This window comes from Patagioenas fasciata, chromosome 4, assembly GCF_037038585.1.
Source record: "Patagioenas fasciata isolate bPatFas1 chromosome 4, bPatFas1.hap1, whole genome shotgun sequence".
Taxonomy (NCBI): Eukaryota; Metazoa; Chordata; class Aves; order Columbiformes; family Columbidae; genus Patagioenas; species Patagioenas fasciata.
In genome coordinates, this window is record NC_092523.1 from 55,633,585 (window position 1) to 55,660,926 (window position 27,342).

At 38.7% G+C, this 27,342-nt stretch overlaps 1 protein-coding gene across 4 annotated transcripts in view; it reads right to left on the bottom strand.

The window, feature by feature from the left end:
* The window catches only part of ANTXR2 (ANTXR cell adhesion molecule 2), a 125,354-nt gene that overhangs the window by 68,504 nt on the left and 29,508 nt on the right, over window positions 1–27,342 (bottom strand). For all 4 annotated transcript variants that reach the window (XM_065836686.2, XM_071807930.1, XM_071807929.1 and 1 more), the window contains exons 8-11: window positions 24,447–24,507; window positions 23,345–23,440; window positions 17,852–17,921; window positions 178–256 (exon numbers count right to left, since the gene is read on the bottom strand). In XM_065836686.2, the coding sequence (XP_065692758.1) occupies window positions 178–256; window positions 17,852–17,921; window positions 23,345–23,440; window positions 24,447–24,507 (306 nt within the window). The remainder of the gene's footprint in view (window positions 1–177; window positions 257–17,851; window positions 17,922–23,344; window positions 23,441–24,446; window positions 24,508–27,342) is intronic.

The following is a 27,342-nucleotide window of genomic DNA, read 5'->3' on the forward strand; positions in this document are numbered from 1 at the left end:
TTCCGGATGAGTCTGCATGGGTGTATTTTTCAGGTAGGTGGATTCGTGCATTCTAAACATCTAATGCAGCTTGCCATGCGTTGAGGTTCTCTGCAGTGAGAAGTCATGAAATAGTAAAACCAAAAGAGGAACTGGATTTCACAATTTTACATTGAATGATGTTAGCCATTTACTTACACATTCTGAAGCGGTAATTGTTAATGAGCTGGACATGAATGATTGCCCTTCATTCAAACTGACCAAAACTTCTAGAGTTCTGGAAAGAAAGAGGGAAAAAAAAGTCAGCAGCCATAAAAGAGTCAATAAAAGCACCTACATAGTGTAGAGGCACTTGTATGCACAGACTTCAACAGAGAAAGTGTTGTTAGAGAGGAAAACAGGAGTTGGTGCCTCTGAGTGGCACTAGACGTGAGAAGCATCTTCACAGAAATCATAAAATTAACATGATTACTTTGTGTTACCATTTCTAGAAACTTCTGATGACTTCTAAGTGATCAAGGTACTTGGCTGTTACGAGGATCTTGTGGCTTCCAGGAACCAATTTTTGGTTATTTCAGACCAAGCTTATTTTTATGCTGCTTAAAATAAATGATACTAAATATATGCAGTCTCCTGTGGGTATCGTTGATTACTATTTAGAAATAATTTTACTCTTCTAAATAGAGAGCTATCTGAATAGAGAATCTCTCTTCTCTATTCCACGTAGCATAAAATGCTGTAAAAAGTTTTACATAAAATAAATTGAAGTTCAACTGTAAAAATAACATTGTTTTGTCTGTTCCATAAACATCTCTTTAGTTATATGCAGACATTATGGATAAAAATGTCGGATAATTATAAATGGTCAAGACTTTCTATAAATAGAACACAAACACTGCATACAAATAGTATGTGGTTTACATTTTACAAATTAACCTTAGTAGAAAACAACACATGGTGAATGTTAAACATAAGAAGACTCTTCAGCTTCTCTGGCTTGGATTCCCAAGATTCAGACAGTTTATATTATCCATAGATGTAATTAAATAAAAATATAGATATCCGTGAACTAAAATGATTAATCATTTATACCGTTCTTCTATGTCATGTATTTTTATTCTGGCACAAATGCTTTAGTCAATATGGAGTTCAAAGCTATTTTAATTAATTTGGCTAATTTCGTTTTCAGTTTTAGTAAAAATTATGTACGTTGCTTCTGCTATACTCATTATTAAATGGTCTGTATTATCAATAATTGATCTAACAGTAAGAATAACTTCTAATTATTACTGGAATAAGTGAATCAGAACAGATAAAAATAAAAAATTAATTCAATTTTCTCCCAAGTCACTAAATACAGTAAACTATACCAAAATTTTTGCTAGTGATGAATTTTCAAAATGTGAATTTTTAAATATGTTTTTTTTAATTTTCAGTGTTTCACTTTGCGACTTTTTGAGAAATGCTGTAAGAAATTTCAGCATGACAATTCTGCTGGAGTTTGACTGGCAAGACAATGCCATTGACTTCAGTGGGAGAGGGTTTCATTCTGTGCCATTTCTTGATCAGAGAAGGACTTAGGTACATACTATGCTGTTGAAACACAACCCAAATCCCGACAGGTGTCCCTGAAGAAATTTATATGTTCAAACTCTCAAATCTTTTTGAGATTTGCGCATCATAAACACATCACGTTACACATTTTTCTCTCCAAGACACAAACCTACAGCCCAGTAAGTTAACATGACCCTTTCTGGTCTCCTGGGGTCACATCCTTTTGCACCCTGGTCATACTACTGCATTAACTATGACCGCACAGGTGTAACTGAAAACTGAATTCAACCCATAAGTAGCAAAGAACTCACAGCACACAGAAGTATTGTATTTTTGGATGGCAACTTTTCAGGTAAGCACAATTTCAAAGAGGAAAGATTAAGCTCTTGAATGTTTCATTTATTCCCCATTAGCCTTGCCTTTTTAACGTATGACTTAGAGAAACATGCCACAGGCTCCACACCAAGTTTGAACATGGTTACCCAAGAAAGAGCATTCATTGTGGTTGTTTCCTGAACATAAAAGCTATTCAGCCTTTCTACTTTTTCTGAACTTTCTTAAGTAATGATGGGTGCCTTCCCAGTGATTGATGCCATAATTGGCATTACATTGCTTGGTTTGAAGCCTAGTAGCACAGTAAGAATCCTTCCAACTGCACTAAATTCAAATATAGTACACCAAGTAATTTTGATATTTTAATCAACATATCATGTTCTTTAATAATCCAAGTCCTTATATACTTCCTGTATTGACTTTATTTCTGATCATATTTTAACTGTATCTAAATACATTTTAGATTTTTCTCAGCTCTTTTGTCTTTGTTTGGAACCATTTCTGTAGTCTCTTTTTGGGCAAAACTCCCACTGAGATCAGAAATAGCTCTGCCTATGCACCAGTGAAGAACTGCTAGATTTGGCCAGTAACATCTGACTACAGTTGTTGCCAGCTCCTGGGGTCAAATTTCCAAAGTGCTTTCAGATGCTCACTTTTTCCTATTTCTTTTTAAGAAAGTGAATGTGAATCCTCAATTTCCTATTTTTGGGGGTTTTGTTTTTTGGGGTTTTTTTCTGCTATGCAACCAATTCCCTCTCCTGCCTGGCAATATCATCCTTTCTCCTGACTCTTAGCTTCAGAACACAGCCACACCAGGTAAATGACAAGTAAACAATTCCTATTACAGTGTGTGAGTTAGTGGAAACAGATCTTCAAAAGTGGCAAAAAATTCTCAGTCCAGCAACATAGCCCAGGAAGAAACTTGCCATTAAGTGAACAGCAAAGTCTACTTAAGCCAGTTACTAAAGGCCAGTTGTTACAGACAGTTCTTACAAGGGTGAGTTTACCCCTGTTTTTAGGAGGTACCACTGAGTAAGCTCTTATTGCCCTCTCTGGGACCAATCTCTGTTGCCAGTGAGATCCTCATTCATAGTACCGCCTCTGTACACCATTCCGGCCCCAGAAAAGGGCACCAATAAAGCATGTGTCTAAATGAGAACTGGGCCTACAGCTGCAACTCCCGCTGACTGCAGTAAGAGCTTCTTTCAGGTCCCTGGTGCCATGTGCCACATAGCTACTGTCCAGCTTTGCATTCCCCTAACCTTTAGCTGTCAGATGAGCTGACAAATATCTCAAGCAATGGGCTCACTGAACACATCAGCTATCAACACAGATACAATGCAGTAAGAACAACCAGTTTCTGTATCAACTTCCATTTTGATACACAGCTGCAGGGATGAACCATTTGAGATTTTCATAGGAGCTGATCATACTTGTACAGTTCTAGAAACCACAAAGTGAACTCATACAGATAATTACCTCATCTTCAAAAGGATGAACCTGTCAACATACAAAATCACTTCTTTCCTGAAATCGTCATGTCTGTAGAGTATAAGAAATGCGGTTTTTTCATTTCTTTAGCATACACCTGTTTGTTGGACTATACATACTTCTGATTCATATAAACACTGCCTCTTCGAATTTGGAGTTCCAAAAACTAGGCACGCTATTTATTCTACTCATTCACAAACATCCAAGAGAAAGACTTATAGATAAATACATCCAGTGCTTGCTAATAACTGTCCACATGTGTGAGGGTTTTAGCTCAGCACTCTGCATAAACTGCAAATATTTAGAAAATAAAATGGAATTCTGAATTGATTATATTTTGAGAGTACCTTCATTTCCCACAGGTGCTTGTCAGTATGTTGTTATCATGTTCCTTCAGTAAAGCTCAAATCAGCTGAGAGCTCAACCAGCCTATGTCACCAGATAACACTTCTAAATCTTTGGGCCCCTGCTGATATTTTTTTCAGCAGACTGAAGGAATACCATTATAAGGGTTATTAGAATGAAGAAATTTTTTATAAATATTTTTTTTATAAATTTTTTTATAACAGCCTTAGATCACAAAGGAAGGGGCAGCACAGATTTTGGTCAGCTGGTCATAAGACCATACCTTCAGTCTCTGTAGTGGCAGTGATCAGAAATGCTTCAAAAATATCTCCACAGACACTAAATACCTGGTTTTAGAAGTCCGTATGGTCAGATCTCCCACCATTTATTTATGTGATTCACGTGACTACATCCATAATATCTCAATTGCATTCCGAACACTCAAGGAAAATTGTCTCTCCTTCTGCTGAGGTGTGTACAGAGAGTAAGACAAGAGAAGAGGCACCAATGCCCTACCCATCCAAAGAAAGACTCTTCTGGCATGTATTAGGCCCATATTTGAATCCTTACTGTGCTTGATTGACTGTGATCTGATCACACTCAAACAACACAGCTATGCATGCAAGAGCAGACTATCACTGAAGTAAACCAGACCTTTTGACATAACTGTATTTTTGCAAGCAAAGGTTAGATCGACACTAGTTTTATACCCACACAGAAAAAAAACAAGCATTGAACCCTTGAAAGTTGCTGCAAATCTTTTCATGTCAACCCTGAATAAAACCCACAAAGAATCAGGAAGTGTAAATGTTGATGTTGCTGTAGCAACCCAAGAAGCTGTCCTCCAATGCCCAGCTAAAGCCTCTTCTCTGCTGTGTGACACATTCTGTGTGGTTTACAGTGTGGACTTAACATCTGTGCACTGGGGATGGGGAAGCAAAACCCAAAGATAATCATCAGAGGTTCTGTTCATCAAGGCCCACTCACTCCATGCACAAATACCCAGGCCTTCTTGCAGTTATACCCAAGAACACAAGGAGTTGGCCAGCTTCTCTGTCTAGCTGGAAAAAAAGCATGGCTGCAGGAATGAGCCTCCAGGGAAAAACGAGTGCATCCCTTCACACTGTCCCTCAAAACCACAGCAGTGCCCAAATCCAGTGTCCTTTTAAGGCTTTTCTCCAGGACACTCATTTGTATCTTTGATCACTTCTGACATGGCACTTGAGTAAAGTGAAATCAAAAAGATTGCAAACTTGAGCTAATAAGCATGTGTAATTAACATGCTGTCCAGATAGTCACAAACTCAATTGCTTCTTAGGTACCACAGGTCTAATGTGCCATTTTCCAGTGGTCCATACCTTTTAAGCTATTTCCTTGTAATAGGAAAAACTGTGGGGTTTATTTACAGTTCACAGTCCTTGCTTAATGTGGAAAGGATTTTCCTATATTTTATCTGTGAAGTATCACTTTTTGGATGGGAATCAATCCTGGAAAACTTAGTCTGAAAAGAGCTTTTAAAAAATGTTCTTATTTACGACCAAAGTTACTCACAAGACTTGCCATTCAAAATTGCATCAGTCATGGCCCACTAGCCATTCCAACAAATAATTTACCAAAAAATGTAACTTGAGAAGACTCAGCAATCGCAATTCTTTCTTTCCTTTATGTCCACTGCTATTACAGAAGAGGAATGTGGCCCACTGCCATATGTTGCTATAGCTCTGGTCTAAAGAATTTCATATCCTGTGAAATACAGCTGACATTTCAATCCACAGTAACCTACTTGCAAAGTATTCATTTGCACCTTACTTTATGAGTATCCAATAAAAGAGTGCCACTTTATGACCCATTAAAAAACATGAAAAAAATTAAATAAAATTGTGAAAGACATTTGCTGGAAGTAATAAATAATTTACCTCCAATTTTCACACACTGAAAATTAAACTGGCAACTGCTCAAAAAGTTATTAAAATTATGGTGACTAAAGGTATTTTAGAATCAAGTGCCAGCACTAAAATAGCTAAAATGCTGTACATAGTAGGAAGGAAAAAAATTGATCTATGTACTTAAAAGGGTGCTTTCCCCTAAAAAAAATACTCCTGTGAAATAATGTATAGCTTTATTACAAAGTTAATATTGGTAAGCCAATAGTGTGTGTGTTTATGTGTTCTAAATATATCTATACATATTTTGCATACATATAGCTGTGTATACAGAAATCACACACTGGAAAATCAGTAACAGTGGAGGGAGAAGGCTTCAGTAGAACTATCAATTTAAGAATCATTTTTATGTATTCCCATCACTTTACCCCATGTAACTTACCATCCCCTACACAACAGTCTGGCTGCACAAAGGGGTACCACTGTGACCATACTTTATTTTGATGGTCACCTGAGAGATGGGGAAACTGGAACACAGTATGACTGACAACAGCATGTCCAGGTTTTTAACCTGAAATATTCACCACTGTTCATAGCTGGAACAAATACAAGGTCTCACTCAGTGCAAGTATTCCATGGTTTACCATTCGAAGGATAAGTTCCATTGCCAAAAAATACTGACCTCCCCTCAGGAGATGGACTGAAATTTTTAGTGCCAAGTGAGGTAGTCTCTGTCATGCCATCCCTCCTTTTCTGCCTGAGGATTGAAAAGCAGATGTACTGGCATACAGAAGGAGACAATTAATGCTCAGCTATACTGGGGAGACAGCCATAGGACTCTGAGCAGTAGGTGATGGTGTCTCTGATGGATCTGCTTGTGGACAATTAATTATGCCAAAGCTCCAACCTCAGTGTATGGACACAGGGGTTTCATTTCACCAGCTTGTTTGAAATCACCTGCCATTATTTGCTGGGGAAACAACTAATATTTACCCACACATTCTAACCAACCAAAGCACAGAATATTCTTTCCCCTGGCCTCGGTTAACAAGCACTCCAGGACTACAAATATGAGCCTAGGGACACATCCTTGCAACAGGAGGAGGCAACACAGAGCCACAGAGGAAGGCATTTCACGTCCATGCTTCTGGTTTAGTTGCTTTTCCTAGATCAAAAGCCCCAGCTGCGTAAGGATCCAGCAAGTTCCTTTGGAGCAGGGTTACAATCCTTGCCTGCCAGATGTTCAGTGCAGTTCCACTCTGCCAAGGGTCAGCTCTGACTGGGAAGCACAGGAAACAGTTTGCTCTAGTCAATGGGAATTTTACTGGAGACAGTTAATAATCCGCAGTTACGATAAATGGTCAGAGTTGCTTTCCTCCAACCAACCACACAGGCATAAAATGGAATACCTAATTATTTTCCTGAGGATAGCAAGATCTGCACTTTATGCAAATCATTATGGTGTTTGGGGTTTTGGTAAGAATTAGTACAAATTATTTTCTAATATTTTTTTCCTCTCTCTCTCCTTCCTTGGTGTAGCTTGGCACTGACATAAATTTGAATTAAAGTTCCCCTGGGATCCACTCTTGTTACTCCAGAACTATCTAGCGTTCTCAGCAGCATATTCAATATACTGTCTATTGGGTTTTGGCTTTCCATGGGAAATGGACAGAAGCATTTCACTGCTGGAAAGTGCTTTTGAGTTTGAAAGAACTGTAAGCCAGCAATGAATTAGATCTGATCTCATGGAATCACGGGAACCTGCAGTAACAGGGTATGAAATGTCATTATTATGTTAAATTAGTCTATTAATTCAGCTCAGGATACTATGTCCACTGCATATTATTAAGCACTTAGTTCTGCTCATGCACTCCTTCTCAGTGCTCTGGGAACACTGTGTGCCCTATAGAGGAACGTGAAGGACTGCATTAGAAATTACTACTGATCTTAACATCAGATCCATATGTCTTAGGAGCCAGTCAGCCTATACAATTCATTGAGGATGTTCCCATCTGTGAATAGTTCCCATTATACTCTAATTGTGTCAAACTAAATGTATTTCTAAAATATTTTCAGAAGTTAATATTTATAACATATATTAAGACTAATTCAGCTATATTTCTGGTTTCCCTCTGCCCGAATTTATTTTGCTAGCTTTCTTTTTCTTTTTTTGGGGGGAGGAGAGATGGGAAAAGAGGGGTGGGAAGAGATGGTACCACATGAGTAACCAGTGATTAGTAGCCATATGCTTTTTCATTTTTATTGGAACAAAATGTTTGCACAGGAAAAAGAAAAGAAAAAGCTAAAGCACTGATGCTGAAAATAAGTGCTCTTAGTGATTCTGCAAAGAAAGGAATGAGTTCAGGTAGGAGAGGATTAGATTCATGTCAGCCCTCTTTATCCAGTGCTTCTGGGGAAGAATAGCTGTTTCTGTTGAAACATAATGTTAATATCGAATCAATGGGCCTAATGAGCTATGAGTACATTTATGATGGAGAAGTATTTCAGTCGCCTGAGCACAGAGGTCCAGGAATGAAAACAACAGGTAAAAACAACCTAATTCAAAGATCCAGCCTACCCATTTGTGAGCACAATTGAGTCACATGGTTAACGAGGGCAGCAGGAAGTTAAAAGGAGGCAAACAGAGTTCACTCCCTTTCTTTTTTCCTTGGTGTTGGCTACTACTACATCTTCAATATTTAAGAACCACTCAGCTACTGAGCATAGGGAAGAGCAACTGGATGTAGGAAAGCTGGCAAGTCAAATGAAGTCCCCTGTTTGTTCTGATGGCTGCTGCTTCCTTCTGTAACAGCAGACTGCCTGTTCTCCACCACATACTTCCTAAGGTACAGCTACACAACAGGTTCCTGAGAGGTAACTTGTCATGGGGATTTATTGTGCTTTTGGGTTTTTTTTAATAGCAATTACTGGTCTTACCTGGAATGTGAAGTATCTTGGTCAATAAGATACCTCTTAACTGAGAAACTCTCTTTAATCCTGATTTTAAGTGTTCCCCTTTTCTTTGGACAAGATGTTTGTTGTTCAAGCAATTTAAAGTCACAATATAGTTTATAGACTGAGGATGAGACTTTGGAAATGGGTCCTTAAACTCACATTTGAGTATTTAAACAACTTGCCTAAATTTCAAGTGGCTAAGTACTCATCATATGCGCACACCCCCTCATTACATTAATGAGTAATTTAGTTCTGTGGCCAAATTAATCTCTTGCTTTACTTGACAAGTAAAACATTTGACAATGCCACAAAAAGAAGGTGTAGGTATTTTGTTAGTAGGGAAGAGAATAGAAAATGCTCAACACTCCCCATGAAATAGTCATCCTTTCTTAAATGACTCTGAAGAGTACACAAGTCAAATCTGCAGCTTGGATAGAGCTTCCCTTCTTTGGTCCTTCTTTGATTGCAACAGGTTTCCCACAATTTTACCTTTCTCAGCAAAGGAGGAAAAAGAGACAAAATAAAAATAATAACAGCAATTCCAGTCATAGCCATAGAAAAGGACAGTAATCATCACCTTCACCTAGTTTTCAGTTAATTCCACATCACAATACAACTCCATTAAGTTGCACACAACTCTTCTCAATACTCCTTAAGGCAGAAAAATTAATGTTTTTTTTCACATTAACAAACTTGATGAAGTTATGGGGGCTTGTCTGAATATGTAGATCATCTCGTAAGTTTATCTACACACTCTGGAAATCACATGGTTTTGGGTACTTGCATGCAGCCTATATGGGAAATATACCTGGTCTGACTTGTGAAGGGCATCATCTAAATACACACTTAGACTTATTTTATAACAACACATTTTGAATTTCGTGGCTTATTATATTTTCTTGTAAAAGGCATGTGGAAAGACAAAGGCTAATTTTAACTTACAGTTGTTATTGAGTTCCTAAATAACAGAGCATTGAAAGGTCATAGTGTAGATGAGCAGAGCAATGATTTTCAGTTCTTGAATATATGCATTGTAGGTAGTATGACTGTTGAATGGAAACAGTGTGTGAGAGGTATTACAGTGGCTGTCATGGTCTGTTATGCCAACATTGAATTAATAAGATGTGAAAATTGATGCTGAGTTAGGTCAAAATATTACCTCATTGCCTGCCTGGTTTCTTAATGCTTGCAGTGTTAGAAGAAAGTACAACTGTGTAATCTTAACAATAAGCTAATGACAATTTTTGTGTGGGAATGTAAATCTGCTTATCATTCACGCCCAGCCCCCACTTGCACACATTTCCAAAGGCATTCATATGCCTCCTTTGAGACAAATAATGATACTATGTCAGCTCTCTTTCTATTTAGATATTTATTTAATATTTGCTTGAAGAATCGGGCCAATGTTTTTGAAAGCACATTTAATTATACCATATGCCTACTCAAATCATCCCTATCAAACAAGTTCTAGGATGATGCTCTGGTTCATTCTGTTCTGTTTTCCATTTCTTCACAATGTGTTTATGTATATTTATCCAATTTGTTCTGTTACTCTTGCCAAATTGCAGGTTTGAGATCTCAACTATGCAGGGGCAGCTGTGCTATTGTTGATGCCTTACAAAACAAAGGTCACAGACTGTGAGCCTGCATCACTAGAACTAATGACAGTTGCATGTTACCCATTATGGTACAGCCACAAAATGATCAGGGTTCACAGACCCTTGGAGGTAGGAACAAATCTTACCTTGCCCTTTGGTAAGCAAGAACTCAGGTTACATTTTTAAGGAGTAAAATTTGTGCAAATTGGTCTGTTGCAAAATATCCTGTTGTTTATTTAATTTATTGGCATAATTCCTCCTCCCCCTGTCTGAAAAAAACAGAACTTTAAACAGCCCCATCACAAAAAGCAAACTTTGAAAAACAAAATGACAGCTGAGTTGGAAGGAGTGATCTCTTCTGCATGTAACTAATCTTAGCTTTTCTCACTTTTGAGATCGATAAGAGTTACCAGCTGTTGCAGCCTAAGAAGCTATTGACTACATAAAGAAGTAGGGTACCATGAGATGACATTTCTTTCAAAAGAAGGTTGTTTCCAAACCTAGCTTAGCAACTCCGAGTAATGAAGCAGTAGGGCGGGACTGTTTCAAATGCCCTTTGTTTGGTAAGTGAGATCAATCTGCAAGGCTTGTGAATTCAAAACTATTTGCCCCTTGGGTGGCCTGACACATTATTCCTTCTGCTGCCTTTCAGACCAGAAGCCAAGAGTCCAAAGTTACTTAAAAGGATGTTTCTTAGAGCTACACATAGCTTTTGAAATACCAAAGAAAAGGGAATGTAATAGATGAAGCAGACTAACAAGATGAGGCACATGTCCACAGACACAGCTCTGAAACTATACAGCTGGTTTTGTGGCTGTCTGTCTAAGGCTACTTCAGCAGTGTGCTGTTAATTATTTAAAAGAGAGCACTGGGGAAACTACCATCACATCTGTCACCCACACGTAGGCAAAATCTTCACTCATTGCAAGACCAGATGTGTTTATTCAAAACATATACTAACTAGCTACTTAATGGGTTAGAATTATTAGTCAGAAGTTAATTAGGCAAATGTATTAAACATCAGTCACCTTACAAAGGATCACTTCTTTGCCAGTGTCAACCACAGGAAAAAGAAGGGCAAAAATAAAGATTCTATAAAGGACCTGCAGTAGAAAATAGATTTATGAAATCTGATCATTGTGTATTAATGAAAACTGAAATGCTAGGTAAATGCCTTAACAGTAGAAAAAGGCTTTCTTAGTATAGTCAAATCAAACTTGAAAATTATGGCTTCACTGCTTCTGCATGTATTATACATATCCCTGAAGATGCAAGCACTTGCATGGCATTCTGCCTGCATAATGAACTTGGAAACACTGCTGGCCAATGTAACATGTTCTTGTTCCCCAAGAGATGAAATTCAGAAGTAATTTTTAAGTTTCTGGCTCCCAGGTTCATGTCACAAGAAGCAGTGGATGGAGTAAAGGCATAATATGCTCTGTCTTTGGGCTAGTCAGGGAAGGGGGGTAATAGTTAGAATCCTTTGTTAGAAGCCTGCCATGACAACCATTTTGTAGAACACCTTTGAGCTGCTATTGAAAAAGAGCAGCTGTCTAGAAACCAAATGAGGTAATTTGCAGGACGGAGCCTACAATCCATTCATCTTCGCTGTGTCTGTTTGCTTTCATGTTTCTCTATTCTTCCTCTTAAATCTTGTGCTGGTATTAATAAAAGTGACACTTTGAAACTGGAAGGTGAGATTCAATATAACACTGTTCTGTGTTCATGGAAACATTTTTGAATCAGAAAACACCTATAATTAAATATGAAGCGTGTGATTCTGTTTTGTATTACGAGATTGTTGCCCAGAGAGGCAGAAACTGAGGGTAAGAGTGCCAGTCACAACTTGGGCATGAATTCTTGGGTTTTCAGCTGGTTTTAGTTTTTTCCTGCATAGCTGCTGTAAGTAATGTTCAAGACCTCTAAAGTAGCGAGCAGGAACTTCTTGGTGTGTCCTGCAAACTGCAATGAATACGCTTTAAAGAGACTCCTGCAGCACTCTTCTATGCTTTACATGAATTTGTCAGAAACCCATAGGAAGAAATGCACTGGATACACAAATCAACTTGCCCAATCGCACAGAGCTACAAGCTCTTGCAGAAGACAGAATCTTGACTTCCCTGAAGCACATACTGAAAAATGCACCCAAAGCAGTGTTTAATTTGAAGCTTGTGGTTATTTCCCATTGTCTTCAGCCCTGTATGTGATCCACAGCAAAAAGCAGAGCAACTAACTCTGCCTTCAACCTGTACTTCAGATCATACTACCCAAACTTTGACCAGAGAGAAAAATCTCTTGCCAGCATTTAGGTGATCATAGGGTATCAAAAAAAAAAAAAAAAAGGTATAAAAAAGACAAGACAGGAAGCTTGTTTTAGCACTAGCTCAAACAAAAATAGACTGAGGTCAGGTAATGTGGACTGCCAAACAAAAACACCCAAATAGCATTACTAAACATTACAGGGCTGGCTTCCTACTGGGGGGGGGGGGGGAAATAACTTTTTTTTTCCTGTTTAATTTTTAGATTTATGTTTTCACATGTAGGGAAGTTGAGAAACTTCTTAAGAGGAAGACACAGGGATGCAATAGGTGGTTAAGCTAGTTCCTGGAATCAGCTACTTAAAGGTACTATATAAAGAGATGGTTACTTTTTTCCTTTCTTCGTCTTTTCATTCCAAAGGCCTAAGGGATGATTTCTGAATTGTAAAGACAGGATCAAAAGGAAATCAGTGATAAACCAAACCAAAATATTGAAATGTAAAGACTTGAAAAGTGACAGTGCAGAAACCACACAATGCTGTTGAATCCCCTCTGTGCTTCCATCCCATGCACAAGTTGAAAACAAGCAAAGCAGCTGTTATCAACAGGAAGAACAAAGACTTGAATGACACAGGCTTCTGCTGTCAGAGGTCTGGTTAACAGCCAAATAAAAGCACATTTCAAGGTAGTATTTGCAGCTCAGAAACGTAAAGCAATGTGCTTAGTCCTAGAGATCATTTCTCATTATATTTTCTTTCTAGGACAAAAGTTCTTACTTTATCTTATAGTTGTATGAGTTTGTGCTATAAATTCTCCAATTATATTCAGATTCTCATACAACTTGGTCAATAAGATTAATTTTTTCTCAGTAGCTCTGTATTGGACAGTCTGGATAGGAAGTACATTTAAAGTTACCAGTAAACTACTGAACTTGTTCTTTTGCCAAGAGCTCTTACTACTAGCAATACATTAAAAAAATCTGATGACCAGAGATTGTCCTGCATTCCTGTGCACTTTGTTTCAAGTGAACTGCATACTGGGGACTAAACTAAAGTTGAATACTTTGAAACTGGAGGCAATGAAGAATTTGGGAATGCAAGTGTAATTTTCCTTCCTACCACACAAAAATAAATCTTGTTAATCTTTGCTTTTTAAGTGCCACCAGCTGTTCATGTTGGACAGGATGTAGGAAGAGATATATGCAAGCTGAAGTCAACATGATTTGAATAGAGGGTCATTAAAAAGCAGTAATGCAGCCACCTCTGTATGCAATATGATCATAAGCTCAAGTTAACTGTAAGTGAAGTTTCACTTGCACTCAGGTTTATGTTTGGATTTGTCCTTTTTGGCTTTATTAGTCCTTAAGCCTACAAGCCCAAGGAGAAAGATACTGCCCACTTCTATCCTAAGGCACCCTTCAGATAGGTAAATTCAAGTGCCATTCACCACAAAGGTGTCAAACTGTCACTCAACTGAGAGATGGAAACTATGTGATACTCAAATGAAAGCAATGATCCCATTTAACCTGATGTTTAGCCTTTTGTTGGTGTTTTGAAACACAACCAACTTTTTGTATATGGGTTCAGGTAGACCTGGTTGTTGTGTTTCAAGCCAAAATACACTTATTATTCTTGTTGGACTGAGGGGTAAAATGCTCACTTCAGTTTATAAGCTAATCTTAGAGCAAACACTTGGTGTGAATTCAAGTGCAGGATGCATAAACATAGAAGCTTATGAGCAAAACTGCTGCTGCATTTAAAAAAAACAACTTCTGTAGTTTTCTGAACTATTTTAAGAACAATTATAATTTCTCAGCTTCTTGGTTCATTTTGAAGAATTTACTGGATAGCCTAGACCAAACCTTTCTTTATTTTTTTAGATAAGTATATGCACAAGATCAAATTGGATTTTTTCAGTAGGTACCAGCAAATCCAAAATCTCCTCCTGTAGTACTCCAAAGAGAAACTATGGTTTAAACAACAAATTGAGGTGTCTAAGTAGTAGACAGGTAAATATTTACTATGAATATTTCAGTAAAATATTATACTGTTGTGCTAGGTTAAACTTGCATTATTGTCATCCACTCATCAAATAAAAGAATTTGTAAATGTTCAGGATATAAGAGAAATGTCTATATTGTGCCTTAAGATAGGCCGAGGGGATTTTACCATTGGCTTAGAGGAACAGAAGCCATCTGTTTGTGAAGTCAAGCCTACAGATGCATTTTCAGAACATGTACTCTAAGAACTTGGAACAAAATGAAGAAAAGCAAAGGTAGAGCAAGAAGGCAGACTTCTAAAAATACACCATTTTTTCTTATAGTGGTCTTCCAAAGAGACAAAGGCTCTATTTTCTTTCCAAAGTATAATTATTACAGAAACAACTAAAGTAATGGAGAAGTCAAAGCAATCTGATTCAGCCCCTTGTGCTGTGGCAGGACAGCAAATTCAAGCCTGAGCTAAAAAAGAGAACCAATTTTCTCAAATATACTCCAAGACCCTAAAAAGGCATATGGTTTTTAAATGGTCAGTGCAGTAGAACCTGAGTCCTTTTTAGTAACTCAGTTTAGTTGTAATATTACACTTGTCCTCACAGTATATAAATGATCTCTCAAAGTACATGAAGCAAAGCAATTCAACTTTCTTGGGTTTGTCTCCTCACCATCCTGCAGAGTGTTCTTGATATTTTCTGAATTATTTTCATTCTTTCAAACATTTTTTAATAATGCATAGCTTGCTCATGTGAAAATCCCAAGTAGTTCTCATTTTTTAGCTAATCAAAGGTCTTTTAAAATGAGCTAGTTTTGTAAGAAGACTATTTAATTTTGCACCTTGGAAGTGGCTTTGACAAGAAGGTATTTTAAATGGCACAAGCCGCACAGTCATGTTGTCACATAACCTAAGGATACCACCACATCCGTCTGCTACATGGTACTATGAAAAAGCAGGCTTTGATAAAGAATGCTTGGTTGGCTAAATCTACAGCTGGCATTTTGGAGGCTCCTAACTAAATGCAGTCAGCAGCTGGAAAGAAATTAGAAATACACAATGGCCTAAGCCCAGGAGACCAAGGGTTTACCAACCAAAGATCTTGGGTACTTTGGCATCTTTCTTACTCCATGTAGGGTTTCTATTGTTCTGCATGTGAAAAGTACAAATTCATCGTCTACAAGGAGTGTTTCAAATTATAAAAATATAATGAAACCAGTTACATGGGACTTTACTGTTTACCCAGAAACAAAGTTGCAGGTTTAAAAGTCACAAAGCTAATGTTGCTTGTGTTGCTCTTAATTCCACTAAAAAGAGCACTAGCAAAAGAGCAGACTGATTGTTGCTGCATTAGTGACTAATATTAGCTCCACTAGAGGAATTACTGGGAGCTATCCAGCAATAGTCTGAGCTGTGCCAATGGAAAGTCAAGAGTTCAAGTGTGTACATATCTTTCATAGCTGTCAGTCTTCTGCACAGCCAACTGTTTATCTCTGGGCCAAAGCTGCAAGTACTTCAATATCAGGTTATGGAAGTAAGTTTTACATACTAACTTTTGCAAAATGTTTTGTTTTGTTTTTCTGTGGAGTGGTACAATTTCATGTGTAGTGTTTGTACATTCTTACAAACACTGCTGGGAAGAAATGTGCTGTAATTAGGTGCTTGATCCACACTGCAATTACAATATGGTGAGTTTTTTTCTATTTCAACAATGTTTCTCAGGCCAAACAAGCCCTTCACAGAACAAGAAAAAATGCAGGATGCTTAAATAACTTCCACTGTGCTTTATATAAATAAATATTCTATGCATTTTATGTTCATTTGGCAGAATAGGCTGTTTACATACTCTCAAACTAAAGGCATGTGGAAAAGCATTTACAGCTTCAGGTTTTGGGGTGCTTAATATTATGGGCCCAATCTGTTGTGGTGGTTTTTCTATTGCAAGGTAACTTCATTTAAATACTTGGCAGGGAGAGGAGGAGTTCTTAACTTGATTGATGTACATATTCCTGATGAGAAAATTAGTTCTCTTACAGCTATATGTGGTGCTGATTTATTTTAGCTAAGACAGCAGTTTGTTACAGCTGTTTTGTTGTACAACTGGCACACAACCATGTTCAGTCTAGCTCAATGGAAAACAGTGCAACTGCACTGTTTAATGTAACAGCACGTAGGTGTAACAAACTCCTGCTGCACATATGACAAGATCTACATTTTCACATAGCTTTGTAGAAGGCAACTTGAGTATCAGGAAAACAAAATGGAATTAAAAACTCATCCCCTTCCTCTGCTCTCCAATGTAACTGCCCTCCATGGTTATTTTTCCTGCATTGGCATAAATCAGTGCTTACTCCCCAGGGAAGAGCTTTGGCTGGTGCACAGAGGCTACAATGTAGCTCCTCTGCAGTGATTAACCCCATTCTCTTCCAATCACTTAAGCTTTTTCTTCTGTTTTTCAACTTTTCTCCCAGTTACCATTTAATGCGACAAAACAGATGTGCATTTGGGGTTTTGCTATCAGTCTTACAGCTTTGGTTCTTGCTTTCCTCAGAAAAGTAACTATTCAAAAAAATCATCTATGCAATATGCTTAGTTCTTAAACTGCTAAGAATTACCACAAAATGATAATGCAGAGCTGTTAATGAACTGCTGTGCTTCCTACCAGAATAATATTAACTTCATCCCAAATAACTCCCTGAGAAGAACTCCTTGCAAAACAGTGAGAAAGTCAATAGCCTCAAAGCCTCCTCCCTCCTACAGGGCTGATATCTGACGTGCAATTTTCTGACTTCTGATTAGCTTAGAATTTCCTTTTCAAGCTACTACTATCTCATGAATCTGAACAATGAAATTGAAGTGATCTTAAAAGCCTAGGGCATGTCTGAATTTGAGAGGAAGAAGAATTATTTGCTCAAAGGGCTGGAAGTCACGTGTAGCCGTGGACAGTGACACTTAGAATAAGGCTAGAACTGCAATTTAGTCACAGTGCTGTTAGAAGATTGCTGTTGCTGTTAAATTTGTGCCTCATTTTATCGTTACATGTTGAGCAGTGGTACACATCTTGACATGTAATTTTAATAATAGCTTGTAAGTGTCAATGATAATGTAATCTATTTAACAATGAGCCTAAAGATTATCTAGAAGAGAGCATATTATGCCCTGTTAAAACAGCTAATCTGCATAAAACTTATGACAAGCCAGACCTTTGCAGTGTTTAATAGACTGGCTGAATATTCATTTTTAAGGCACTGTCCAAATTGGTTTGGTCAGAGATGACTATTTAAAGCCCATTCCAAAGCTGGCAAGTACACCAGGGAAATAACACAAAAATGGGGAAAAAAAGCAACAACAAACCACCCTCCACAAAAACAACAGAAGACTGCCTTTAGGCAAAACCCCTCATGATTAACATCAGCAATAACGAGTCCAATTCTATCAAAATGACTTTTTTTTTTTTAAGTACTTACTGGCTGCTTTTGTATAGGATTGGTGCAGGGCAGAGCAAAAATTCAGATTCCACCGTTTTTGGTTTTTCATCTGGAAAAACAAATCACATGAGCTTAATATAGTGTGCTGTTTAAATGAGAAGCTGATGCATGAACATGCTATAAAGTCCCTTCCCTTATCACAGCATGCTGGGTACTGTTTTGGCAATGTCTGGAACTTGCAAACAAGGTAGGCCCAAGTTAGGGGAAAAAAGAGGTTTGTTTTTTTTTTTTTAAGGCCATATCTTGAACATATAAACCCATAGTTGACTTTACATGTGAGTATGAGCCCACATTACATTGCTTCTTTTTATGCATGTCAGCTCATGCTGAGAATTTCCTAGAATCAAGGCTTTTTTTCTCAAAGAATGAGAACAATTTTGAAGTTGAAGTTTGGTTCTAATTAGCCTAGCCATGTACATTACATTCAAAGGCTATTTTATCAGCTGTGATTGGAGTGTCTGTTTCTACAGTGTTTCTCATGCTTTTGACTCTCTAGCTGTTTGCAAATCTCTCATGCCTACAAAGCATCTATTTGTAGAACACAGAGTCCAGCACAGCACTCATTTTCTGCACTTGTAAAAGGAGAGGAGGGAGCTATTTTACCTCATGCATTTGGTAAACTGGGAAAAGTTTTGGTCTTTGGGGCAGAACCACTGTCCCCACGGTTGGATTGTTCATTTCTGTACTGGAGCTGCTCCTGCAAGCATTCCCTATTTTCTGATTTAGGGGAGAGAGCAGATAAATGATCTGCCTGATAAACTTGGAGAGGACTCTGTCCTGCATTTAGGGAACAGGCAGACATACAAGTAGTTCAGGGGCAGCTGAAGGAGGAGCTGTTGGCATAAATGAGCTTTTCTTGTGTGCTATAATCTGCACTGACTGCTTGGCCTAGATTTGGGGCTAGTTGTGAGGTGGGGAAGAGGGATTAGCACATTGCCATATGTTTTTGTCTTAATGGTATGTTTCATAGATTATTTTTCTATCCCACAGCTACATTTGGCAGGTTTCCTTTCTAGCATTTGGTATTGGTTCTTTATAAATTCAAAAAGAAAATCATGCCAAATGCATCTTTTAAAACCAGAAGAACTGACAAAATACTGTTTTACTGTGAGGCTGGTCCCAAAGCAGAGCTCAGGCTATCAATAAGGGGAACTCTAACTTCAAATATGTTCTCATACAAGTATCCTCCATTACTGCCTCAAATTATAAGGATTCTGCTGAGAGCACGGCGATTTTTTTGTAAAGGATAATGCAATGACAAAGGGACAATTTTTGTTTTCCGGGGACCATTTCCTTCTTCCTGCTACTGCCCAAAAGTCCATTCTACCTTGTTGTCCATCCTAGCTCCACTGTTTTCTTTGAGGTTTCCTTTGAGACAAAAAATGCTTTGAACCCAGCACAGAGCTGTAGAGAAGCAGCTTTCATATTAGAGGAAGAAAGAATCACTTTAAATTTCCTTATTTTCTTCCTGTACTGCTTCCTAAACATTTGCAGTTGTCCGTTGTTGAAGACAAGAACCTGGGTGGGTTGTAGCAGGCCTTTGGCAAGACACCCCATACAGGAGATTCAACAGATTGTTTTTATATAATAATAAATATATCACATCATTATCATATAATGCATCACTCTGCCATTCCCCTCCCTTTGTGTGCTTTAGCACACCCTTTCCTGAAGCCAAGAAAGGAAAGGAAAAAATTAAAAAGGCAGCCCAGAGATCTAGTTAGAAGTTCTCACATTAGATGCTAGCAAGTATTTGGGGGCTTCATCCTGTCCCATTATAGTTATTTCTACCATGGCAAAGCAGATATACACACTGTACAGCTTTAAAAGACTGCACCACCAGGGAACTAGAGAAACTAGAGTTAAAAAACATTTTAAAAAGTCATTTTAAAAAGGCAGCATGCTTCAGACATTGTTCAGTGACACTCATCTAAGCTGTTAAAAGGCTTTCTAGGCAACCTATTCCAGGCCTGAGACATGTTTACAGTGAAGACCCTTCTCCCAATACCTAACCTAGACCTGCTGCAGAACTTGAAGCTGTTTGCTTCTTGTTCTCAGTGGATTTGGAGAGCCCAGCTGTATTGGGTTTCAAGGCAAGGTTTTGGTAGTGGGGGGGCTACGGGGGTGGTCTCTGTGAGAAGCTGCTAGAAGTTTCACCCATGTTCAATAGAGCCAGTGATGGTCACCTCCAAGATGGACCCACTGCTGGCCAAATCCAAGCCCATCAGTGACACTGGTAGTAGCTCTAATAACATACTTGAGAGGGAAAGAAAAAAAAAACAACTGTGCAACAGCAGTTTACATGTGTGATGCTTATGAAAATGGTTAAATCCCTCCTTAACTCTCATATTCTGTAGGTCTCTATCTCCACCAGTACCTTAATGCACAACATCAGGATATCTTGAATGCTATGAACACCACTACAAACATAACCATACTGATGGAAGCCTCAAAACACTCACTTGAAGAAGGTATGTGCTATTGTTTTCATTTCCTGAATGGACAGACTGGGGTGTAGAGGAGTGACTGCTTGGGGTAAACAAGAAGTCAGGAACAAAGCAGGAATAGAACTTGAGGAGTCCTGATGACTTGTAAACCAGACACTTAAACTGAAATTAGAGTTCTGATTAACTTCAGGTCATGTAACTATGTACCCTAGATAGTGGGAAACTAATTTTATTTACCCCGAACTTAACTAGTCTGTTTCCCCACTTCTCCAAGTAAGAAATGTACATGATAATATGTACATGATAATAAATATGCAACTACAGCACTAAGTTTACAACATTTCGAATTCTAGCTTTATAAAGCTAATTTACAAAACAAGTGTAAATGAGCTAGCTGTAGTTTAACATAGGAAACAAAGGTGACAATTTTAATTGAAACTGGAGGGAAATTTATACAAGCAGAATTTCTTTACATAGGTTGCCTTTCTCTAGAGCTACTGTGCTATTCTGTTATTCTTTCAAATTATTTTAGATATATAACAGGCAGGAGAAATTGGCAGCCCGTTCAAGCATATATGATATCCAGAGTAAGAAAGAAACTGGAAGCACATGTTCAATTGGGTAGGAATTTAAGGCATGCTAATATAAAAATCAGACATTAGGTAGGGAAAAAATAGGCTTTTTGGGTTTGTGGTGTTTGGTCGGTTGGGTTTGGTTTGTGGTGGGTTATTTTTGGTTGGTTTTTTTTTTTTTTGGGCAGCGGGGGGAAGGCATGGTGCTTTGTTTTTCTTGCCTCCTGTTGGTATAATCCCAGCTCCTGCATCCATTGGGGATGTGCAGGAACTGGGAATACAAGGAGGATGTGTACGTCCTGCCAGCTGCTGTCCCCAGAGGGACCTTTCCTAGTGGTACCAGACCACCTACAGGCATGGACTGTGCAGAACTCTTCCTGCTTATCAGGCCAGTGGGTACCAGCAGCAGTGGGGGCTGAGGGTGCTGTGGAGCTGCTGCTCCTCTGAAGATCACTCAAATCCTGCTGGGAAAGGCAGAGCAAGGACTACCTGAGCCAGCTATGTGAATGCATTTAGCAGGAGGGGCTGGGATTTGGCCTTGACCTGAGGCTAAGGTGTCCAAGGGCATGTTTCCCATGCAACCAGTGCATAGCGCGGGGAGGACTGAGCTAGCTGGGTGCTAGGCTGGCTGGCAATCCTGTCAGCACAGGATTGCTGACAGCATAGGCATGCCACTTTACCTGGGCTTGTTAATTCAGTAGCAACACTAGATGATCTGGACCCAGGTGGGTGGACCTGAGTTTTGCATTGCCCTCCCTGCTCTCTGCACACCAGGAGCAACTTGGGCAGAGCCAGCTCAGGTTTGTGGTGTCCTGGGGTGCATCAAGCACAGCATTGCCAGCTCTTCTCTTTGGCAACCAATGACAGAACCTGAGGGAATGGCAGGAAGATGTGCCAGAGGAGGTTTAGGTTGGACATTAGGGAAAAGGTTCTTTACCCAGGGAGGTAGTCATGGCCCCAAGCCTGTCAATATTCAAGAAGAGACTGGACAACGCCCTCAGACATATGGTGTGAACTGTGGAGTTGTCATATACAGGGACAGGAGTTGGACTTCATGATCCTTGTGGGTCCCTTCCAACTCAGGACATTCTAGTATCTGGGAGGGGAGGGGAGGGGAGGGGAGGGGAGGGGAGGGGAGGGGAGGGGAGGGGAGGGGTGCTTTTTTTTGTTCCCTACAAGTCCACTTTTTATTTTCCAGTCTGGCTTGCTTCTAAGGGATACTGGTTAGAACAAGAACTTGGATGTACTTATACAAGCCATCCAGTTTAGTTTCTGGATATAAAAAATGCCAGATGTTTTCATAAATGGCACTTTTTCCACCATCATCTACCTTGTGTCAGTTCAGTGAACAAGGCAGCAAAAGGAGACTAATCCAAGTTCTGCCATGATGTTTCATCTGCCACGCTGTGAGTTAGTACACTAAGCAAGAGAAGACTAAGTTCTGAATATTTGGCTGGAAGTTAAATTCTCCATGAGCATACTTACTTAATCAGAAGAAAATAGTCTGCACTATATCTCAATTATTTTCAGAGCTTTTCTAACTTCTGCAGCCTTCCACTCAGAAAAATTTCTTCAATGACACTTATAGTTTGACAAAGGGAGAACTAAGGATTGTACCATCTGGCCAATGGTGAGTACTAATAATTAAAAATCAAAACCACCCAACTGGACCACGCCCTGCAAAAAAAAAAAAGCTACAGGGAAAGTGCCTGTAATAGATGCCATGGTCACTTGGAAACAGATTTCTTTTCCACCGGTCAGGAAAAGAGAGTCCAGTTAGGCATCTGGTTACAGTGAGACTCGTTCCTGGAGTAAAGTGCTGCTTGGGACACTGAGCTGATGAACCACATCAAAATACAGGCATAAAATAGTACCAGCTGTTCTGACTTGGCCTTATTCTCTCTATGCTGTAGCAGGAGCTCCAGGGAAAGGACTCCATGTCATGGAGGGGCCCCCATGTCCTGCCATGCCCCTGAGACCAACAGCACAATGGCTACATATCTGTACACCAGACAAAATGGGCATGGATGCTCTGAGATAAAAAGTGCACTTTGGAAAATAGTGCCTGTTGGGATCATGAAGAGGGCCTGGGTCTTGGTCTGGGTCTTCTTACAAAAAGGGGCACCTGGTTGGTACGTTCTGCAGTTATGGGGGTTTTTCATCTGCTTATTTAACATTGGGAGCTAGACAATTATCACCATGCTAATTCACACAGCCAGCTAGGCTGCCAAACACCAGTCACAGTTTATAGCTAATGGCAATTGGTAGCCAATTCAAACTACTGAACAAGATGTGAAATAACTTGCATCCTCTTAGTAATCCTCAGAGCTTTCCTCTTTTCGTGCTCTTTCATAGTTTTCTTTGTAGAGTTTAATTAAATGAGGTAACTAGAAGCAAAATAATTCACTTATTAGGAAATATAAAGGTAGATGATCTCCAGCTTCAATACTTACGAATTGTAGTTCCATTCAATTGATAGGTACAAGTTACACCATCAGTTTTTCCACCAAGGGTTAAACCGCTTCCTCTAAGAACAACTTGAAACTCCTCTGGAGAGAAAAACAAAACAAAAAAATCACCAGTCTTTAGTGCAATGCAATAAGTTTTACAAGGAGAATACAGCCTGCAATAAATTAAACACAATGTAGTAATGCTTCAAACTTAGGTCACCTTTTTAATTGACCTCTGGTACTAAATTCTGCCGATCAACAGGGTCAGGGTAAGTGGATTCCTTGGGTCTCAGTTGCACAGTAAAAACCAGTTTCTCAGTGAATACTGTGACGAATGAGAAATCTGGCTCTCATAACAAAACAAGTCCCCAAATTTGGATCAGATCCACTTAAAGTGCCAGATGAAGAAAACATTCCTTCTCAGTACTGTTTCTCTGGAAGCTGCATAAGGGCCATAGTATTTGTGAATTGTGCAGAGGAGGAGTGAAAACATTTTGTTTACCAAGGCCAATGATTTCATTGAGATGATCCCTGTTTTTATAAAAACACCAAAATAAGGAGATTTTGCAACTACCTTATCTCAGTTGGTCTCAAATTATGTGTGGGTTGTGAAACCCAGGAAGAAGACAAGCCCTTGAAATTTTGTGCAACTCTTCTACTTAGTAAATGTATTACCACTTGCTGCTCAAAAATGCCATCAAATGTTTACTGCTGACACTCCACAGATTCAGGGCAGGGTTTATATGTCAACAAGATTCCCAGAACTTAACTCAGTGACCACAGATAAAACAGTATGTGAGTGTCAGAGAATAAATATCATAGCTTTGAATACAAAGGCAAGTGCAGAGCATGACTAATGGGAGAATGCCAGATAAATGTCCCTCATACTTTTACATGAGTTAACTAAATTATAAAAGTAGGCCCTGGAAGACAGCTCTTCTGAGGAGAAAAGGGATTCAACAGAGAAGGATCTGATCGATCTTAACTCCTTCAGGATTTTTTTAGATAGAGGTGTTTTATTCTAGAGACCTGTAGGGTTTTCCCTCGGGTAAAATATGGAAATCGTAGACCCATTACTGAATATTTTTGAGTTGTAAAAACTTACCTCCCACACAGACACTGGATGGCTCCAAATAAAAAATCTCAGTGCATGATTGCTTCAAAACCTATTGCAAAGGAGGAAACTAGTCATAAATAGGCCTCAGAGTGCTGTTTCAGTGAGGAATATTATTTTAAAACAAGTTATTGTCTCTAGAAGATGCACATGCACAACTACAGGCTTGATTTGCCTAAGTGTGAATGTAAGACATTGCCTTGACCATGTAAAGCTTCTGTACACCTGCACAGTCAAGTCTCCTAATAATTCTTAAGACTTGGATTAGTTGGTTAAATCTAGGACAGTCTTCAAAACATACTAAGGTCTGATTATGGCCTTTAAATTTCTTCCAGGATTCCTAACCTGAATTTTCCATGAACCCCAATCCTAAAATGTAAGCCAAATATTAGTCACAAGGAGCGTGATCCAAAATCTAATCCAGTCAAAAGCAGTATTCCCACAATCTGTGGGTCAAACCAAGTGCAAATTATTCCAAGTGCTGGCATCCTGCTCTGCATAAAGCACAACAGGAACACGCCATGCTGGATGGGTTTTTTCACTGCTATACCAGTCAGTCTGCTTTGATTCTCCAGCCATTCAGGGAATATTCTTCTAAAAGGCTGGGACAAACCAATACTCTTACAGGTGACTGAGCAACTAGATACCTTTGAACTATTTGTACTTACAAGGTCCCAGACACTAGCCTTTAGTTTCAGCCAAGTCACATTTTATCATTTACAAATACATCAAGTGATCAAGTTATTCATGGACACTTAAGCAGAGTCATAAATAGCACCCAGGTGTTGATAACTGCAGACCATTTTTCAGGCTAAAATGGTGCTTCTCAGGAGGAATGGGTCAAGCTTGTCTGACTGCAACTGTTGCTGGAATCTGATTGTGAGGTCATACTTCTCCCACTGCTAGAATGTCTATCCCCGTGTCTCCCTTGTTATTGTCGAGGAAGGAGCAGTGATACCTATTAATATTACTGAAATGTTAATCCCCCTCTCTGCCAGTAGGTAACAGGATTTCTGCTGACTCAGGAGGAATAAGTTTCTTGAAGTTTGTAGGATGAAACACACACAATCTACAATTTCGCTCCCTTTTAACCTCACATGATAATGTGCAATTTTTGCCAATGGTTTTTAATTTTCCACTCAGAAAACTTTCATGATGTATTTATATAGCTTTCCCTTTAGTAAGTGGTACATTTTGAGCAGGCGTTCATATAGAATACTGCATTGAATCAATTCAGGCCCTTGTGACCACGTGCAAAGTAGAAAGTCCTGTTACTGTCCCTTTTCTGCCTCCATTTACTAAAACTCTGTGTGCTCCTGAGCTGACCTGTCAGCAAATGTAACTCTGTGTTAGCTCCTTTTTCCTTGCTTTCAATGCATTTTTAAATTCTGTCTATTTGCTAGTGATTTCTGTTGCTACATGTCTAAACCTAGTATAAACTATAACCTCTTTGTCACTGTATACTCAAAGCATGCCAGGTTCCAAGATAATAATCTGCCTCATTTAACACTTTCCATATCACCTATCTTCCCACAAACTGTTGTGCACAAATTAGCTCTGTGGTGCTTTCAAAACTGATTTATAACCATTAAGTAGTATCTTAAAAAAAAAAAAAGTAGGTGCATACATTTGGATGAGACACAGCAATAGAGATCTCTGGAAAGAATGTAGCTTCAAGTTCAGTGCAAGCAGACCAGTTATATTAGCTGAGGATCTAATGTTGTTTCCAAAAAAGGACTTAGCTTTTTATTCATATTTCAATGTAAAGAGATAAAGTGTTACTTAGTTTATTTTTGGACGGGGGTGGCAGCAAAGAGAAAAAATACTTTGTGCAAAATAAAACACAGAAGGAATAAAGCACTTTACTCCCTTAATGTAAAAACATGTTCTGTTTTTTCTTCTGATGAGATTGAATCACATGAATAGTCCCATTTGAGTCAATGAGACTACAGACTTGCTTTAATATGAAGTACAGATCTAGCAGTTGGCAGCAGCAAGGCCCACTGAATTTTTACCCTGTTTGCCCACTGTCTGACGAAGCAGAGCAACATTATGAACTGGGGGAGGGGGAGAGAGGGGAAGACAATGACAAACAATTTATCTGTTTTTTCTCAGAAAGTAGTTATTTCTATAATTGCACCATATTTGATGGTGATTTTCTAATACTATTTCCAAATGCAATATAAAACAGGCCAAGAACCTATTTGGACATGCTTAACTCCTTTTGGATTTAAGAACAAACTGGGGGGGTACACACACCAACTCCAAGTGAGATAAAATATGAATTAGATTAAATTACCACAATTTATGAGCAATAGAGAATTTTAACATAGGGTTCAGGATACACTGATTTCCTCCATGGCAGCATGCAATTCATATTTATACATGTAGATATGCTGCTCTTGACATAAAGCAGGAAAATATTAGGGTTCCTAGATATGAACAATTGCTTTGATACTAATTTATCATTTTATCTCTTGCTGTTCTCCACTTGGCTTGAAAAAGCTGTACTCTTCAGAGATCCTCAGTCTCTTTACAAGGGTAGCAGCCTTGCCTGTTACTTTCACCCAAACAAAGCTTATATTAGAAAAAACTACGACAACAAAACATCACGCAACTCTGTGAAGATACCAATATTTGTTTTTCTAAGTTATTCAAACTAGTTATTTTCCACCCTTTCAAAAGCTTCTCAATAGACCATGCTTTTTTAGAAGGGTACTGTTATAGAAATCTTCCTTGTCCGTTAAAATCCTTCCCTTCAATAACAATCACCAAGTAACCTGAAAAGGCAGAAACAAAAGAAACCTCATAAAATAAACCAAGCTAAGAGCATATAGATAGCTTTCCTCAACCTTTGCTTTCTGGGTTCTTCTTGACACTCCTTCTA